The sequence below is a fragment of the Leucopleurus acutus genome, assembly GCF_964270905.1.
Source record: "Leucopleurus acutus genome assembly, chromosome: 11".
In the NCBI taxonomy this organism is placed as follows: Eukaryota; Metazoa; Chordata; class Mammalia; order Artiodactyla; family Delphinidae; genus Leucopleurus; species Leucopleurus acutus.
The window spans coordinates 36,346,520-36,366,821 of NC_139152.1; the positions used below are offsets into that span (position 1 = coordinate 36,346,520).

A 20,302-nucleotide genomic window follows, 5' to 3' on the forward strand; every position below is an offset into this window, starting at 1 on the left:
CCAACATTGTTCTCAATGGTGAAAAACTGAAGCCATTTCCTCTAAGATCAGGAGAAAGACAAGGTTGTCCACTCTCACCACTATCATTCAACATAGTTCTGGAAGTTTTTGCCATGGCAATCAGAGAAGAAAAAGAAATAAAAGGAATCCAAATCAGAAAAGAAGAAGTAAAGTTGTCACTGTTTGCAGATGACATGATAGTATACATAGAGAATCCTAAAGATGCTACCAGAAAACTACTAGAGCTAATCAATGAATTTGGTAAACTAGCAGGATACAAAATTAATGCACAAAAATCTCTTGCATTCCTATACACTAATGATGAAAAATCTGAAAGAGAGATTAAGGAAACACTCCCATTTACCATTGAAACAAAAAGAATCAAATACCTAGGAATAAACCTACCTAAGGAGACAAAAGACCTGTATGCAGAAAACTATAATACACTGATGAAAGAAATTAAAGCTAATACAAACAGATGGAGAAGATATACCATGTTCTTGGATTGGAAGAATCAACATTTTGAAAATGACTATACTATCCAAACCAGTCTGCAGATTCAATGCAATCCCTTTCAAACTACCACTGGCATTTTTCACGGAACTAGAAACAAAAATTTTGCAATTTGTATGGAAACACAAGAGACCCCGAATAGCCAAAGCAATCTTGAGAAAGAAAAACATATCTGGAGGAATCAGGTTCCCAGACTTCAGACTACAGTACAAATGCTAAAGTAACCAAGACAGTATGGTAGTGGTACAAAAAAAGAAATATAGATCAATGGAACAGGATAGAAAGCCCAGATAGCACATACTGTCACCTTATTTTTGATAAAGGAGGCAAGAATATACAATGGGGAGAAGACAGCCTCTTCAATAACTGGTGCTGGGAAAACTGGACAACTACATGTAAAAGAATGACATTAGAACACTCCCTAACACCATACACAAGAGTAAACTCAAAACAGATTAAAGACCTAAATATAAGACCAGACACTCTAAAACTCTTAAAGGAAAACATAGGCAGAACACTCTATGACATAAATCACAGCAAGATCCTTTTTGACCCATCTCCTAGAGAAATGGAAATACAAACAAAAATAAACAAATGGGACCTAATGAAACTTAAAAGCTTTTGCACAGCAAAGGAAACCATAAACAAGATGAAAAGACAACCCTCAGAATGGGAGAAAGTATTTGCAAATGAAGCAACTGACAAAGGATTAATCTCCAAAATTTACAAGCAGCTCATGCAGCTCAATATTAAAAAAATAAACAACCCAATCCAAAAATGGGCAGAAGACCTAAACAGACTTTTCTTCAAAGAGGATATACAGTTTGCCAACAAACACATGAAAGAATGCTCAACATCATTAATCATTAGAGAAATGCAAATCAAAACTTCAATGAGGTGTCACCTCACACCAGTCAGAATGGCCATCATCAAAAAGTCTACATGCAATAAATGTTGGAGAGGGTGTGGAGAAATGGGAACCCTCTTGCACTGTTGATGGGTATGTAAACTGATACAGCCACTATGGAGAACAGTATGGAGGTTCCTTAAAAAACTATAAATAGAACTACCATATGACCCATCAATCCCACTACTGGGCATATACTCTGAGAAAACCATAATTCAAAAAGAGTCATGTATCACCATTTATTTTGCAGCTCTATTTATAGTAGTCAGGACATGGAAGCAACCTAAGTGTCCATCAACAACTGAATGGGTAAAGAAGATGTGGCACATATATACAATGGAATATTACTCAGCCATAAAAAGAAACGAAATTGATTTATTTGTAGTGAGGTGGATGGACCTAGAGTCTATCATGCTGAGTGAAATAAGTCAGAAAGAGAAAAACAAATACCGTATACTAACACATATATATGGAATCTAATAAAAAAAAACAAAAAATGGTTCAGAAGGACCTAGGGGCAGGACAGGAATAAAGACGCAGCTGTAGAGAATGGGCTTGAGGACACGGAGTGGGGGAAGGGTAAGCTGGGACCAAATGAGAGAGTGGCATGGACATATATACACTACCAAATGTGAAATAGATAGCTAGTGGGAAGCAGCCACATAGCACAGGGAGATCAGCTTGGTGCTTTGTGACCACCTAGAGGCGTGGGATAAGGAGGGTGGGAGGGAGATGAAAGAAGGGGGAGATATGGGGATATATGTATATGTATAGCTGATTCATTTTGTTATAAAGCAGAAACTAACATACCATTATAAAGCAATTATACTCCAGTAAAAATGTTAAAAAAAAAAGTATGCAGAAGGAAAGGAAGCCATGGCTCTCATAACATGTACATACAATCTGTGCATGAAACTACTATACATACATAGATTTCATGCCAAGAGAATCTCAGTAGTTTCTAGTAATCTCCCGTTTGTCAAATCTCCCTACTCAGCAGTCTGATTGGAAACCAACTATCCTGAGGCAGTTGCTTAGTGGAGAAAAATTTACAGTTGGTCTTCTTGTTCAAATTAGGGTCGGATAAAATATGAGAACCTTATGTGGTGGCAGGGAGGGATAGTTTAAAGCCCCTCATGGAACTGACTTTGGGTGAGAGATGAGCAGATGATGAGTGTCATCAAAGATTCTCTATTAGAACAGGTACAGCAGGTACAAATAATTCCATTACTCAGTCAAAAACAAAAAGGGTTGTCACTTTTCATGGTTAGAGCCTGCGTGTCCCAACAGAAAGTATGTATTCTTTGGCCCGGGCTCTGCCACATGACAGCTACATTATTTTGTGACAATTCAACCTTTGTGAGGCAAATTCTTCTCATGCATAAAATGGGTTAATAATAGCAACATTTGGGGATGATTTTGTATGTAATGTAACTCTGTAGCTTAGGATGATGCTAGAACACTGCCAGTGCTCGATACTTTATACCGCAAGCATCCGCAGGTTTCCTTTAGCCTCTCATGTTGCTGGTTTACCAGCTCCCGCCTACACAGTAGCAGTGCCAGCCCCACCACACTGCAAGTCCCCCACAGTTATTTGTGTGTCGCCACAGTGACCCACAATTTGCTCCTGTTCTTCTATCCTTCTTTGAAGCCACCTCATGCATCTCTTTGAGAGAGGTGCCCTTCTCTATGGTCCCGCTCCTGGTGCCCTCTGGGAGGACTCAGCTCTGACCCAAGTCCCATCAGAGACCTCAGGAGGCCAGTGCTGTGCCATGGATGAGGGCAGAAAGGAGAAGATGGCTGTTTTCCTTTTTCATCTGGACCTTGAGGCAGCCCTGGATGCGATCCTCCTGAAAACAGACCTATCTGTTTCCTCTGCTTCACTCTCAGGATAACCCTGACCTTGGAATCATGCTCAGAAATCAACCTTGCTTGCTGGCTTGTCTCTGTCTCTTCCATCTGTCTCCAGCAGTGTGCTAATTGCTGTCCAGGCATTGTCTCATCCTCACAAGAAGCCTGTAAGGTTGACAGATGAAGATGGGGACTCAGAATATCATCCTCTCTCCTCTTCTATCTCCTATAAATAAATACTTGGGGTATCACCACCCTCAGATGCCCCCATTAAGATGAGTCTAAAACATATTGCAAGTGGTAGCAACGGTTATTATTTTTTTGAAGACTTTTTTGATGTGAACCATTTTTAAAGTCTTTATTGAATTTGTTACAATATTGCTTCTGTTTTATGTTTTGGTTTTTTGGCAGTGAGGCATGTGGGGATCTTAGCTCCCTGACCAGGGATTGAACTCACACCCCCTGCACTGGAAGGTGAAGCCTTAACCACTGGCCCGCCAGGGAAGTCCCAGCAATGATTATTATTATCATCCCATTCTAAGTCAAGGTCAAAGTTTATGCTGATTCAACGAGTCTGCAGAAATATACAGAGTAGGAACTGAACTACAGAAATCAGAGTACCAGAGAGAGAATGGGGGTAGGGAGTTAGAAGACTAAGGAAGACAGTTTTGAAAACCAAAATCTGGTCATTATAAAAAATAATGTATAAGGAGGGAATCTAAGAGAATTTACGTATCATCTCTTTTAGTAGTTCTCTTTGTTTTTAATTTATTAGATGGCATAAGATACTTTTCTCACACTTTCCGCCTAAATCCCTGCCTTGATCCTTTCTTTAAAAAAATAAAAGGACAAGTAATGCCTTCTTCTAGATGAAGAGCAAGACTTTCTCTTCTCTTTCCCCTACTTTCCATTTCCTTAATTCATCTTTCTATCTCCAAGTACAGGTGGGAAATAATTGAGGAACAATTTGGGGGGAAATGAAATTTTGATCCCAGTCTACAAGAAATCTCTAGAGATTACTTTCAAACTAAAATCGATTTCATACCCAGTAGAAAGCTTTCATTTCATGAAATGAAAAGCTAAATGATAACAGTCTAAGAACATCTTTCCAAAAGAAGGCACCCTAAGTACACTTGCCGAATTACTACCAAGAAGTATTTTCTTCCTTTTTTTTTAAACTTTTTTTTAAAAAAATTGAAGTGTAGTTGATTTACAATGTTGTGTCAGTTTCAGGTGTACAGAAAAGTGATTCAGATATATATATATAGAAAGAGATACAGATATAGGTATTCTTTTTCGGGTTCTTTTCCATCATAGGTTATTACAAGGTAATGAATATAGTTCCCTGTGCCTACAGTAGGTCATTATTGTGTATCTATTTTATATAGATAATAGTGTGTATCTGTTAATCCTAAACTCCTACTTACACCAAGAAATAAGAGAGAGAATTTCTCTATTGATCATGCTCTGTGTTTTTTATCCAGGGCTAGTGAAATATTCTCTGGTTACCATTGCCAAGCATAATTTTTTTATGGCAGATGTCAGTTATATTTTAATAAAAGACTAAATTCATTTTCAATTCTCTTGCAAGAGTCTTTCAAGTAACATAGAAAGAACAAGATATTATCAGTGGGGGAAAAAAACAAAATCAAATGCACTTTAATAAAATGCAATCATTCACAAGTATTATTACCAATCCATTTCCTACTAATATTTTAGATCAAAATGTACCAAATTCATTCGGCTCCAATGCTTTGGGTTTTCTGAATTTCCAAAATTACATGTCTATTTGCTGCTGAAATCTGAAAAACCAGGAGAGGCGAGACCAACAAGAAATTTGCGTACACACCAATAGAAAGGGATGATAATGCATCATTTTCTTCTTATATATTTATTTCTTATTAGTGGTTTAAAGTGATCCATTGATCAAGAAATTAATAGACATTGAAAACTTTCCTGGTTACCACCACTCACATACTCGCCTTTCCTTTAAGGTCTATTCTGCCTTAATCAGAATTTTTACCAAAGAGGGGAGTGGAATGGACATGGAAACTCCTAAAATGTTCAGGCACACTATTATCAACACACCTCTATTAGCTGCATATATAGAAATCTTGGAAAAAAATAAGTTTTTTATATTGAGGTAGCAGATTGAAATCTTAAATTAATATTTTGTTTATTATTTTTTCATATCCAAGTTTTTAAAAAATATTCTTTAAGTATAGGACTGTTAATTAATGATCATTTCATTACTAGAAATAAAAATATGGATTCAGCTTAAAGGTTTCTTCATCATTTAGTGTATTTCTTCTTCACATGCTAGTTATGAACTTTAATTTGGTACCTCTATCCAAAAACCAAGAGCAGATGAGACACCTAAAAATATCTTCATTTGCATCTGTTTTCCTTCCTTATGAGACGGAGAGTCATCCCACCTGATTTTGCCTTGAAAAGAAGGAAATAACTAATGACAATTTGGGAATTAATTCACTGTTCATCTCACAAGCTAGTATGTCAGGCCCTCCATCGTTTGGTTCAAATTGATGCTAAATTGCAAGAGGGTAGGACAGGAGTCTTTGGCATTTTTCCATTCCATATAGTTGCTAGCAGAGATGATTAATAAAGCTCCCTTGATGTGAATTAAGGAACTCGGTTAAGTGAATTAGATCCTATTTACTTTGTCTTCTTACACAAATATGCTGTTATAAGGTTCTTATTTTTTTTAAGTAGTGGAACAAAATATAACTAAATTAACCCTTATTTTAAAAATATGGATCACTTCCTTCCTATAAAAATTTAAGACCAGGTCTCCAGAAAGAAAGACAGAAACATGTATTGATGCACATCAAATCTGCATTGGTTTCTTATTATCACATTAAAGAGACAATCTAAGGATATAAGTTATGACTTAATTTTGATTTTGTTTGCATACCGCTACCTAATGTACATAAAACAACCATCACAGAACAAAACAGATACACCCAACAGCTAGCTGCATTTAAATGATTTTACAATAGGTGCTTATAAAAAGTCAATTTTTGGTGTTTATCTGCTTAGGAATGAAACAAATCACAGATATGTTTTCATGTTGATTTTCTCTGGCAGGACTGGGAATTCCCACATTTCATGGGAGACGTCGATGTAAATCTTCCTGGTTTGCACACGCCTCACATGCAGTTCAAGATTCCTTTCTTCCAGAAGATCTTCAAGGAGGAATATCGTATTCACATAACAGGTATAATTTTGAACACAATTTGATTGTCTCCTAGTTAGAGTCATGCTAGCTGCTATAAAAGGCAAAGCAAATGGTAACATTTTAGAGGCCTACAGGAATACGGTTTTATTTTACTCACGTAACAGTGCAAGGCGGTTCCAGATCAGCAAGGGGCTGTGGACCATCATTCTGGGACTTAGATTCCTGGTGACTTTAACAATTTCAACTTCAACATCCAGTGAGCAAATGGGAATAATGAGAATGGGGAAAATGACTAAGAGGGTTTGCCTGTTTCTTAACCCCCTGGCCTGGAAATAAAACATGTCACCTCCACGCACATTCCATGGGGAATAACTAGTGAGATAGCCCCACGTAGAGTTGAGGAGAGCAGAGAGATATGGTCCCCCATTGGGCAGCCACTTGTGATGTCAGGTCTCATGTTCTAGCCTAGGAGTATCAGAGATGAGTCATATCTTTGTATGGATTGTTTGCTATCTCTGCCACACTCCATAGACCACTACACCTCGGTTTTGTTCATTAGGTGGGTTTCTTTTTCACAACATACAGCTCAGTATATTTTTTTGCCATGAATACTCTTTATGCTTTGTTCTTCATTTGCTTCTGAGATCAAAACAGTGGTACCCTAGAGCTCCAATCAGACCATGTGCCTTTAGGGAGTTGGGCCGCTTCTCATTTGATTGAGTAAAACTTATTGCTATGGCAGGGCTCATGTTTGTCTCAGGCGATTCTCTTGTGGAACCTCAGATTATTCCATTTTCAGATGTGTCCTGCTCTTGAAGTAGCTCGAATATGATTTATTATAATCTTCTTCCATGACAACTCAGTCATTCTCATCTAAACAAGGCTTCCCAGAGCTTCATTTTGTACCTCTTCTTCTCTTTGTAACAAGAAGCAGTCAGCTGAATGTTCACAAAGAGAGAATGGCATTAGTTCTCAAGCTGTTCAAATGCAGGTAATGAATGTGTGTGTGTTTTAAGGACAATGGCCTAGGATCCCACACCTGCTATAATAAAAACTGCTGAAGAAATCTGTGCTTACACGACCGTCTGTGCTGCCGAATAAAAATAGCCTGAGCGCAGAAAACGTGAACATCTGAGTACTGCAAAAAACCTTTGCTCAACTTGAAGGCTGTTTTTTGCTTTGAGCATGAGGCAACCTTCCTAAATTGGAGAATGAGCTCATGAATAGGGAAGATGCAGCAGGTTTCTTTTCCTATTCAAAATGAATGAGGCTCTTCTATTAAATTCACTGGGTAAATCAATCAATTTGAGTTCAGGTCACATAGTGTGGTTTCAGAGTCCCCACTTAATCTCTGCAGCATGCTACCCTCTCCGACTTCTAAAACAGCTATGACACATGTGGTATCATCATATCCCTTTGGGTGGGCTTTTGACGGGACCATCTGTTCTTGCTATCAGCTCTTGTCTCAGACCATCGTGGCGCTAATATTGTCTCTGACTGAATATCAGAAGCCTTATCAAAAATATACTGTTTGAGTGCAAAATATCAGGTTTAAAAAAGGGGGTAATGGAGGAAGACTCAGAAAATCCACCGACCAGAAAGAAAAATAAAGCTGTTAAAATATTTAATTTCGGTCGCTTTTGCATAGCTTTGTCATATATGCTGCCATTTATAGACAGGGGCAGGGGTAGGTTTTGTGGTTCCCAAAGCTTACACAATTTGGAATGCTTTACTTAAGAATATGAATACAAAATTACAACTAAAACTTGTATTCAGTGTCTGGGAAGGGAGCCAGGCACACAGGAATCTCTGATGATTCAGCATCATTACTTTCAAGGTAAAGCCTCCTGTGCCTTTGAACTAAAACATTCATCCCACCAAGTATTATTTTCTAAAAATGTAAAAGGAGGAAAGGCTAGCTAAGTTTTTGCAATAGAGACTTCACATTAATAAAGTTTTCCAGAAGATGGAAATGTATTATAAGTAAGGCTTTGGGGTAGTATTTGCCAAATTATGCTGATTATCATATCATCCAGGAATTTTATAAATATACAGATTGTTGGGCCCCATTCCTAGTGGTCCCAACCCAGTAGGTCTGGGCAAAGGCCAAGGAATGGGACTTTTGTAAAGCTGCCCTGGGTGATGCTGACCATTGAGAACTGCTCCTTTCTGATTGAGAGGACACCGGTGAGGTCAGACTGTCTCCCTGAGAAGAGCCATGCAAATGATTGGGTATCTGGACTTACTAGGGAGGCTTTCAAGGGGCTTAAATTCAAAATAAGATAGGATACATGTGGGTTTTGGGGTGAAGGGCTCCACCATAAACTATTTAAAGCCAGTTTGTGGTAAGATGGTCGTGTGCTTCCCCAGATCCAAGATAAAATTTTCTAGGGAAATGGTGACAGGTTTGGAGGCTGAAAAAAGAACTTTCCCCTCTTGTTTTGTTCTGCTGCTCTCTTTGTTCTGTGAATTGGTGAAGAGGTTGCTGAAGCCACTCTGGAGTATCACCCATCTCCCCTGAAAGGCCTTTGACTTTATCTGGTGTTGTAAGATAGTTGTTTCTGGGCAAACCCAGGTAAAATCCCCCAAACACAGGGCTACATGTATTTTAACATGCTCAATCGTTGGTAGCCCACAAATTTCCAAGTGAACTACAAACGCTAGCTTGATAGGTTCCTTCAAGTTCTGCTTCTTTTTGTAAAGAGACCCTAATGCTTTCCTTGTTTAGCAAATCACCCCTGGGAGTATTAAGCGTGAAACCCTCTATATCCGTCTATGTTTCTCAAACTTTATGTGTATGAGAATCACCTGAAGAGCTTGTATGAAAGGTCTATCAGCCACACACCCAGAGTCAGATGCCTGAGGTAGGAGGTGGAGCCCAGAATCTGCCATCCTCTGAAGCACCACCAATGCTGCCTATGCAGGCAGCCAGAGAACCACACTTTGAGAAACACTGCTACTGAGAAACATTTTCTATAGTTAGAATTCCTCTCATCTCAGCTTTTATTTATTTTCTATGCACTTCTTAAAACAAAAGCTAAGGTGCAGAATGCAAATTCAATAGAAATGGGGTAGCCAGTGAGAAAGGCACATGGTAGGGGCCTGACAGAAGCTCGAAAGTTCAGAGCTGGGGCCAACAGAGGAGGTCCCAAAGCAGAGCATGACCAGGGAAAAGGTCCAGAAGAAGCTGGAGCCAGGGCTAGGAAGGGATCCTGCAGACCTCCAGATAGCCCTGTCTATTGCTTTCTCTGTCTGTGTTTGTTCTGCACCAGAAGAGCCTAGACAACGATGGCTGGGGTTCTCCCAGGGTCAAGGATGGCTTGATGGTCTCAACTATTATTTCTCTGTGATCTAGAAAAGATGTTCAGTGCATGCTGAGGCACTGGAATGTAAAGACTTGGTGCATAGGTTCCAGCCCTGCTACTAACTGGTGGCAGGGCCCTTGTCAAGCTCTTTAACCTCTTAGAGGTTCAGTTTTCTCATCTGTTAAATGGGGACAGTAATGGTACTTATCCCATAGGATTGCAGTGAGAATGAAATTAATTAATATGTACAAGGCACTTAAAACACTGCCTGCCATGAAGTAAGCACTCAATAAGCTCTCAGTATTTTTACCTAAAGCTTTTCCTTTCATCCCTCCAGAATCTAGCTTTCCTATTTAATTCACAAACATTAGGTAGCCTGAGAGAGGGCTCTCAAATTACTTTCCCACTATTCTGAGTTCTTTCCTGTTATTTACTGTGCTGAGTCCTCAAGAAAGAGAAATCTAAGAATGAAAATAAAAAAATCTCTCTCCCAATGAAATGCTCTGTATGTAGACGGTTATCCGACACTGATGAGTTCCCATTGACATTCTAAAAGCCTTTATGATTTGAGTATTTTTTAATCCTGATTCCTAGCTTGTTTTATTTATGCATGTCAGAAATAACTTGAATTGTTGCATCTGTTTAGCTCATCTGGATCCCCCTTGACAGATGGTTTGCTGCAGTATGTCTGAGCTTTCAGTTTATAAGCTGGGCTACAGCTTATAAAAAATAAATCATCTCTATCCAAGGGTGTATTAAAATATTTTTTTCTGGGAATTTTGACTTCAGTAATAAAGGGGATAAATGGTTAGTGATTCGGTCACATTGGTGCTTTCAGCCCAAGTCCATTGTTCTCCTAAAAGTCAGTGCTAAATGCAACTGTGTAATTATCTCTTTTGCCCTCTTCCCTTTTACCTATAAGGTGAGTGCAAAGATGGATTCAAAATGTGATGTACTAAGTCTCAAGAGAGGAATGGCCTCTCAATTTAGTCTTGGAAGCTCCTATGAGTCTTATTAATGCCAATCCCGGTGGAAGCTCTGCCATCTGTCATCCCAGCCAGACAAAGGAAGTGTCCCATTGGTGGCCATCATCTGAGTAAATTAGGGGAGGGTTGGGGGAAAGGCCAGAAGGGAGGCCTGTGCATCTGTGAGGAGAGAATTCACACTGCTGGCACGACGATACCCATGGGAAGCCTTTCGGCAAAAATGGAAAATGTAGAAGTAAACAAGCCTCTGTAGATCTGTGTTCTATTTCAGTTCCCTGAGATGCGTGAGGGCACAGGTGTTTACAATGGTGAGAATGTGGAAAATAATGCTGAAAACCCCTTCATTTTATTTCCATAGGTGCCAGATTTCTGGCAAATGAGTTCCCAAAGATTGTTTTTTAAAGAGCTCTCCTGTGTCAAACAGATCATGGAAAGTGCTGGCGAGGGCAGGCCAGTGGTCCATCCAGCAGAATATTTTGTCTGGTAAAATTAGCAAGGGACTTGTTATAGGGAAATACAATGCATCCCCTTCACCATGACAGTCCCCAGGGATCGTGAATTTATCCAAAGTACACAAGGATCTCTTGCTATTCTCTCAGTTATGAACTTTTCTAAACCTTTCCTGCAGCAATTTCCATTTTCAGCGCATTTGTGAAGCTCTAGGAATGTACTATGTAAGCAAACTATGTTTACTTCTACATAAAGCAGCAATCCTTTTTATTTGTCCCAAACTCATCTTCTTCAAGGCCATGGTTGCTTTGCCCACTGCCTGTCAGTCGTTGCTGTCCCTAAGCTGGTCTGTCCTGTCCAGGCTGAGATATTCTGGGTTCACTTATGCATAGATGAGGATTTTTGTAATAAAACTCACGTGATTTTCAGGAATTTGTCTTTACATCCAGAAGAAAGACTTGAAATATATAATTAATATAATCTTTGAGACAAATATTTTGTTTTTCCCAATTTTCCAGATTTTATCTTATTTTTATCTTAATTTTATTTTATTTTAGCAGTATCCTGGAATTCACCAGATCATGGCGACACGTGTATTTGACTTGAAAGACTAGAACTTCACTCCTCGAAATTTTTCTGGACACAGTATCTCAGACATTTACGTAATGATTAGTGGACATTTTCTGAGTTAACGTGTCTAAAGCTAAGCTAAGATCTAGGGAATACGGAAATGAGTGGCACAGTTCCCAATCTCAAGAAAGTCAGAGTTTGAGGGTCATCTAATTCAGTACAACTGCATGGCCCTTTCTTTCACATTTTATCATCACAAGTTTCTACCTCTATTCATCATATTGGATTATGTCCTAAAGGAGTAGTCTCCCACTTATGGAAATGACAATGACAAGAGAGGTACTTTGAGAAGCTATATTCATTTGCTTTTAAGTCTTAAGGAGATAATTTATTAACTCAAGTTAACTCTCATTAGTTCATCAATTATTTAGTCATTATCTTCAATTTGCTAAATGGTCTCCTCATGGTCCAAGCACTTAATGTGGTTTCTAGATATCCCTAAAATACCTAGGGGGACGTAAAGAGATGCTAACTCAGTGAGCACTGTTTTCACTGATCATGTCTGGAATGAGAGGACATTGAATACGGCCAAGAAGCCTGTTACAGCAAACTGTTATTTATTTAATTATCCGAACGTTGTCTTCTTCAAGGCCATGGTTTCCTGCTATCCCATAATGGATACTAAATAGCTCTGTGGAGCGTGACCACTGGACGCAAGAGTCTGGCTTAGCGGTGACACCCACTTGGTATAGAGGGTGCTCACAGAACAGCTCAACCTCAATGCTGACTGGGAACCCTACTGAGTAAAAGATTTTACAAAATATTATAATTGCATATTTGAATCATGAAAGGTTCATTATATGGTGGAAATATCATCACTTATAGCTTTTTTCCTTAGTTGGAAAAATAGCACTTTCCCCCAAACTGTTGTCATTTCCTATGCTGAGTGAGGGTGATATTTAATGAAGAATTCTTTTAAAATTAACTAGCCCAGAATTCTATAAACTCCCACAAAGTAAAATGATAAAACTACCACTGTAATATCATTTTTAACAATCAGTAAGATTCATTAAAAGCACAAAACACAAGAAAGAGGTAATCCCACCAACACCATGCAGGGATTTCTCGTTAAAGGAGACAATGAGGTATTTTGAGAAGGGGATTAATAGAAATAATGTATGGATTACTACCCTTCCTCCTTGCTGATTACATTATGCTATGTAGTTGAAACAGCAGGGGAAAATGCAAAATCTCTCATGTGATAAATGCCAAAATACCAAGCCTCTTGTTATGGTTGACTGTCGGTTCACAGCAACACACATGGAAAAATGACAGTAGAAGCACTTCTAGTCTTTTTTTTTTTTTTTTTTTTTTTGCGGTACGCGGGCCACTCACTGCTGTGGCCTTTCCCGTTGTGGAGCACAGGCTCCGGACGCGCAGGCTCAGCGGCCATGGCTCATGGGACCAGCTGCTCCACGGCATGTGGGATCTTCCTGGACCAGGGCACGAACCCGTGTCCCCTGCATCGGCAGGCGGACTCTCAACCACTGCACCACCAGGGAAGCCCTTTTTTTTTTTTTTTTTTTTTAGTCTTTTGTTTTTTGTGTCTTATACCTTGTCATGTGTGTCATTTCAGGGACTCAAAGTTATCTTTTTATGGCAAACTGTGTTTCTCAGAATATACAATCTTTTTTTTAAGGAAAGTTTTCTGCATCTGAAAATTGTGTATTGCATCTTTTTTGCTCTAATGGTGAGAATTTTCTGGTCCATCATAAAACACTGAGGTTTAGGTGATGTTTATTTCACAGAATCATCAAAGAGACTTTTAGGACAGGGAAGAAATCTCAAGGATTATATGGCTCAACTCCTTCACTTTATAGACAAGAACACTAAGGTTGAGTTGTCCCACCTGATTTTGCTTTCTAGTTTGCTGCATCTCAGAAAACTGGTTTTTTAAAGAGGAGAGAGTATTACCAAAGTAATAAAACACTGTATAGGAAAATGGAAGAATGGATGATAGGGAAAGATGAACATCCTTCCTTGTACAAATGGATAAATGGACCAGAAGTTATGTCAGGTGGGCAGGAAACAAACAAAAAGTAAGAAGAGCCATTTCTTCTATATTTTCAGCTGTTCCAAGTTTCAACTGAGTGGCTACAGCAGTGGGGGGAAGGACAATGCTACCTTCACAGAGGAGAAAAGGAAATAAATCAATAGGGATCCTGCTTCAGTTGATTCTCTCCTCTCTGCACTTCCCCACCTCCCAACACGATCTGTCTGCAGAGGAGGGAAGAATCTATCTGCTTCCAAATTTGTGTGTATAAAAGACCTTGTCTCTGGACTAATACTACTGCAAGCTGTAGACAAATTACAGTTGCTAAGGATTTTTAACAAGTTAAATATGGTGATTCAGAAAGCATATTTACATATAACTATACACTGGATCCTCTTGGATAATTAGTCCAGTGATATCTACCCAGTAATGTCAGTGCTTAGTAATTTATTCTGTTTTGTCCAAACTGAAACATTTAGGATATATCTTTGTTACAAATCCTTACACACTCTTCTCTCTCTCTTTTCTGTCACTAAGACCTTGTATTAACTGGATTGAAGAAGTAGAAGGAAGAAATGGCAGAAATAACACTACCCTACATTTTTGGCAAACAATACATTTCAGAGAACTTTTAAATATAACCTCTCATTTTATCCTCACAATAATCCTTTGAAGTGGTTATGTTGGTATTATTCTCCATTTCATAGAACAAAAAATTGAATAGTTAATAAGTAGAAGGATTTGGGGGAAGAGGACAGAATCATAGAACTGGGAGGCATCTAGTTCTGTTTCCTCAATTTGAAAATAAAATTGCTGAGATCTGGAGAGGTTAAACAAGTTACCCAAGGTTGTATTATTTAAGATGAGTATTAAATCTCCATCTGCTGATGTCCAGCCTGCAGTTTTTGTCACTATGGTACTCTCTCTCACAAATCAGTAAAGATGTGTTAGAGCAGGGTGATGGTATCCCTGTCAGGCAACACATTCTTAATGCATGTCTCCTTCATCCTATCTAAATATTCAGACACCAGGTCATGTGAGAAGCAACATAATGTAATCCTTTAGTGTGACAGTTTAGTGGTCAAACTGACCCAGCACCATTCAACTTGGGTAGAGAAAATAATTTGAAAAAATGGAAAAAATCCCCTTCTATCCTCAGGGTTCCTTCAGTTTGATCACTGTACATTCACTATCACTTTTATTCTCTGGTTTTATTTTTTTCCTTTGACTATTAAACATTCCCTGAGCATCTTCTCCCCACCAGGAAAGCACCCTTCTCCAAGCTCCATGAGCATTCCTCTTTTTCCTCGCTGATTCCACGACGCTGTTAATGTTCAGTTTCTGACGTCATTACCCTGGAAACAGGACCCTTTATGAAGGACTGCTCTGTTCACGAGTTTATAAAAGTGACTAAGAGAGGGTACACATTTTTCCAAGGGACCTTTATGAGTCTAGAAGGTGATGGTCAGTCACACAAGTCCAAGGACCTCTTCCCCTCACCATCCAGTCTGGCTTTATAGCCCATGTAGGTTACAACAAGGGAATAAGTATGGATCTTCTACAACAAAGAAGTATCCAAAGCCCCTCCCCCAACTGCTTCTATCACAGAAGCTACAAATTAGTGCCTCCGAGATACTGAATGATAATCCCTGAACTTTTATATATCACCTGTCTCTCATTCTGGTTGGCCTTTTTTTCCTATGATATTCTCCATTCTTTCCCTTCTCTCTCCCCTCAGGCCCTCTCTTCCACATTACCTGATCTTTTTCTGTATGTTATTCTATCTGCAGCAAAAAAAATGCATATACTAGAAAGAAACATAACATTTTCCAAACCGTTCCCTGTCTTGCTTTTCTTTCTGGGACCACATGAATTGCTATTTCCTGCAAAATCTTTTCTGCAGAAATTAGCCCTCAGTTTTTATTCCATTTTCTCAATATCTGCAGCATTAATGGTTTGTATCACTCCTTTGGCACCTCTTAAATGTGGCCTCTTATTATTATTTATCTGTTGATGTCTGTTTCCTATTTCCCCCATAAGATGATGAGTTCCTTCCTAGAAGGCAGTAGCATATGTCTTCAGCATCTACTAAGGTACCCTCCACAGAGTCTATTCTGAGCACAATAAATGTTTGGTAATGATGCTCACCTTTGTATTTGAATTTCTCTGGCTTGAGCTTTCTTAATTTGTTGTATGGTTGATTCTGTTTTCGTTTTGAAGATTCAAGAGGGCAGGAGTGGTTTGAACTTAACGGTACCAGATGTTATAAACATTTTAGCATTTCTGGAAAAGTTGCCAATGTTCTATCTTACTTTGCAGTTTGGGTGTGCCAAATAAATCATTCAGGCAAGAGCTTCCATTACAAATATTATAAACCCTGTATAGTTGAATGATTTCAGGACAGGTAGAGTTATAATTTCCCTTCATATGATTTATATAAATTCTCTTCATAGAGAAGAAGTTGCACCTTCCCATGCAAATGAAGACATTATCGTGACTTAGGCAAGGCTTTGATGATAATAATAGTAACAATTACTGAGTTCCTATTATGTACCAGGCATTATGCTTATTAGTATCTAATAATCTCATGACATGCTAACAGCTTAATAAGTACTGTTATTTTCTGCTTGTAAAGAAATTGGAGTTTAGAGAATTTAAACAACTAACCCAAGGTCACATAGCCAGTAGGTTTGGGAGCCAGCCCCAGATTAAAGTTCTTCAACCTTGCATATAATAGGAGATCAAAAATGTGTAATGATAATGATAAAATACTTTCTTAAACTCCTTACAAAGTTATATTTTTATAGAGCTATGTGTTCTATTGGAGTACATATTTAAAAATACATTTTTACCAATCTTAGTTTAAGAAGTTTGCCCAAGATCCTATCTCTCATGTGAAGCAGTAACTTAATAATGTTCACTATCACAATTTTTAAATACAAAATAAAATAATTTTGACATAACACATATAATTATAACTAAAACTTTTAGAACCTGTTATAAATATCACATAATTTTGCAAAACTATGAGCTGAGTATTACTATATTATTATGACACACTAAAACTTGGAATAAATTATAATAAAAATTATAATGGAATCTAGTATCCCTTGAAATTTTTTCAACATTCTTTCTATTTAAAGATGCAAAGGTTTCACTAGGTAGTATGTCTCTAAATAATACCTTATTTATGTAAGATTTTTAAATACTACAAAGAAGTCATAATAATTACAGTCTCTCCAAATCATGTCTTCTACAGCTATGGTTATATTTATATGTCTGATAAATGGATTCTGTTCAATGAGAATTTGATGCAATTATTTTTAAAGTCTTGAAATGAATGCTCAAGGATTATTGATCTGAATCACATCAACTAATGGTTTAATCAACAGGTCACCTACAAAGAGCAATGTGAATTCAATTGATATACTGCTGTGCTTGCACTGCAAAATGATTTATTTCTTTCCCTGGCTTAATTATAAAACTGTAAGAGATAGTCAATCATACGTTGGACTTTTCTTAAGAATTTCATCAGAACTTTGTTTTTAAACCTTAATTAAATTGTTCTATAGAATAACCTACATGGAACCAAATTTGAGTATAACTGTGGTGCCTTAAAAACCAGGAAACTTAATCTAAAAAGTGTAGTTACCATAAATTACTGGCTCTGGGATCTACAGTTACATTTTCACATGCCTAGAATCCATTTAGGAAATCCCCATTGCCAATTCACTTAATGGCAGCATAACACTCTCAAAAAATTTTTAGCAGGTCTAAAATATTAACAATTTATGCTATAATACCAGTATCTCCATTTTGTAGGAGAAAACTCTATTGCAGTTTTATAGGTCTTTGACTAATATGCAGTATTTCTTTTTTAATGCAGGTAAATGGTTTAACTATGGGATTATCTTTCTCGTCTTGATTTTGGATCTTAATATGTGGAAGAATCAGATATTTTATAAGCCTCATGAATATGGACAGTATATTGGCCCAGGGCAGAAGATATATACAGTGAAAGACTCAGAGAGTCTAAAGGATTTGAACAGAACCAAGCTATCCTGGGAATGGCGGTCCAATCACACCAACCCTCAGACTAATAAAACCTATGTTGAGGGAGACATGTTCTTACACAGCAGGTTCATAGGGGCAAGCCTTGATATCAAGTGTCTGGCTTTTGTGCCAAGTCTGATAGCTTTTGTGTGGTTTGGATTCTTCATTTGGTTCTTTGGACGGTTTTTGAAAAATGAGCAAGGCATGGAGAATCAAGACAATACTTACACACGCATGAAAAGAAAATCCCCATCAGAACAAAGCAAGGACATGGGAATCACGCGAGAAAACACCCAGGCCTCAGTGGAAGACCCGTTGAATGACCCCCCCTTGGTGTGCATCAGGTCTGACTTCAACGAGATCGTCTACAAGTCTTCCCACCTAACGTCGGAGAACTTGAGCTCGCACTTAAATGAATCGACCAGCGCCACAGGGGGAGGCGACCCAGATCCAACGACTTCTAAAAGTACACCAACGAACTAGAACCGATTATTGGGGGATAGCACAAAGAGCAACCTTGGGTGTAACTTTCAAAAGTTAGTCTTTCCTTTTGTAAATGTTAAGGTTTACATAGCGTTAGGTAAAGAAATACAAATGATGCCACAACGGTGCTCAACATGCTTTTTCTAGGACTCATTGTTTTCTATTTGTATTATGATACCTGTGCCTACAGTATATCTAACAGTCCTCTAGAGATTGCTTTTTCACAGTTGTACAAGCTACTTACTGACTTTACAGCCTAGTAGATTAGCTGGTTACCCATGTATCTGATGTTCAACCATAGTGGTGCCTTGAGACATTAAACTTTTTAACTGTACCAGAAACGAAGTATGGAACAGTTCTCTAACCTGCTTCACATGGGGTTTTTTTTATACAATTATTTTGATCTCCACTTGATGTCTGAGCAGGAAACAGATATAGCCAAGATGTGGCTCAGGAAGTATGTCTCGGTTTCTTATTCAGCAGCGGAGTTGGTGACTTTGACAGCTGGACTGCAGAGAAGCATTGTGATTACCTTTGAATTTTTATTGGCTGTCTGCCAAACACAAATACAGATGCAGAATTCAGTAATAGGAGAGTGATAATCCATCATGGGTCACTACTTGTGAAATGTGACTTTCTCCAACCAGTAATTGCAATTAGATAATAATACCTAATTATGTTTTCCCAATTAAGGTAAATTGCTACCTGATTAAAAATCCTGCCCTTCACCTTTGGGAACAAAGGTTAAGATGCACAGTTAGGTGAACTCTCAAATTTATTGGCATTTACACAAAGCCCTAGAAAACCAAGAAACTGAAGTTTTAATTATGTGAGGGTTGCACAGCCTACCATTCACAATATTTGTACATCTTTCTGTAAATATGGTTGTTTACAGTGAAAATTGAAAAACATATGCCAACCCTGAGCAAGGGAACTCCTCTAAAAAATCATGCTGTGGAACTATGTAAGGTAGAAAAAAGAATGTGCATGAAAGAGTCTGTTTACTGGCTTGTTTTGTGTGTGTTTTGTTGTTTTTGTTTTCTTTTTTTAAGAACTAAACATCACACATTAATAAATCAGAATTATGCATCAGTAATTATGTATTGTAGTTTTTTGTTTATAGTAGAAGAGATCAATTGTATCTTAGTTTAACAACAGTTCATTAATTTTTTTTTTTAACTCAGAGCCAAGCAGGCTAAGAAATGGAATGCTCCCAACATGCTTTAATTTTGTTCCATAAATTGTGGTTACATGTTCCTTGAGGGAGTTGGGGAAGATCACTTTTAAGGCAAAATTATTTTCCTGTCACATACTGACATAGCTGTATTTTGTCCTTATGATTTTTTAAAACCTCTATTGTTTTGATCTATCTGCTTTTAAGCTTGCAGCATGTTAAATTTAGCATACATAATAGAACTGTGCATTTATCTGTCACTTGAGAGTCAGCTTTAATAAACATCTTTCTATGATTGTTTACTAGGCAATTGGAACCATACCCCTGCTGTTTATTTTACCTTTAATAGCCACACATGGGGTACTTAGAATCATAAGGATCTCTGACACTAAAATTGCAGAGATCAGCTCACTATAGTAACCCACTGACCGCTCTGTACAAAGAAACTTATGATGTTATCCCTGACATGTAGGAACATTGACCATGACCAAATTTGCATAGTGGACGATTCAACTTTTGACTCTGCGACAAGTAAATAATGCCACTTAGGACTATATTTTTATTTATTCTGAAAGTCATTTTCTTGTAGAATGAAGATGAAAGTTGATTTAGAAAGTGGGTGTTATTATCAGTATGTAGTCCTTATGAAAATATTATTTGAGAATCTTTATGTGGCTTTTAAGGAAAAAGTGCTTCAATGAAGGATTCTAGTCAGCAGAAGTAAGATAGAAAACAAACCAACCAACCAATCTTAGAGCACT

The 20,302-nt window shown here is 38.0% G+C and overlaps 1 protein-coding gene across 3 annotated transcripts in view; it reads left to right on the top strand.

Annotated features, from left to right (window-relative positions):
* Positions 1-18,367, top strand: part of TMEM117 (transmembrane protein 117) — a gene marked incomplete at both ends in the record, with an annotated part of 515,344 nt that extends 496,977 nt beyond the window's left edge. For all 3 annotated transcript variants that reach the window (XM_082850801.1, XM_082850802.1, XM_082850803.1), the window contains 2 exons: positions 6,377-6,506; positions 17,718-18,367. In XM_082850801.1, the coding sequence (XP_082706927.1) occupies positions 6,377-6,506; positions 17,718-18,367 (780 nt within the window). The remainder of the gene's footprint in view (positions 1-6,376; positions 6,507-17,717) is intronic.
* Between the last annotated feature and the right edge of the window lie 1,935 nt (positions 18,368-20,302).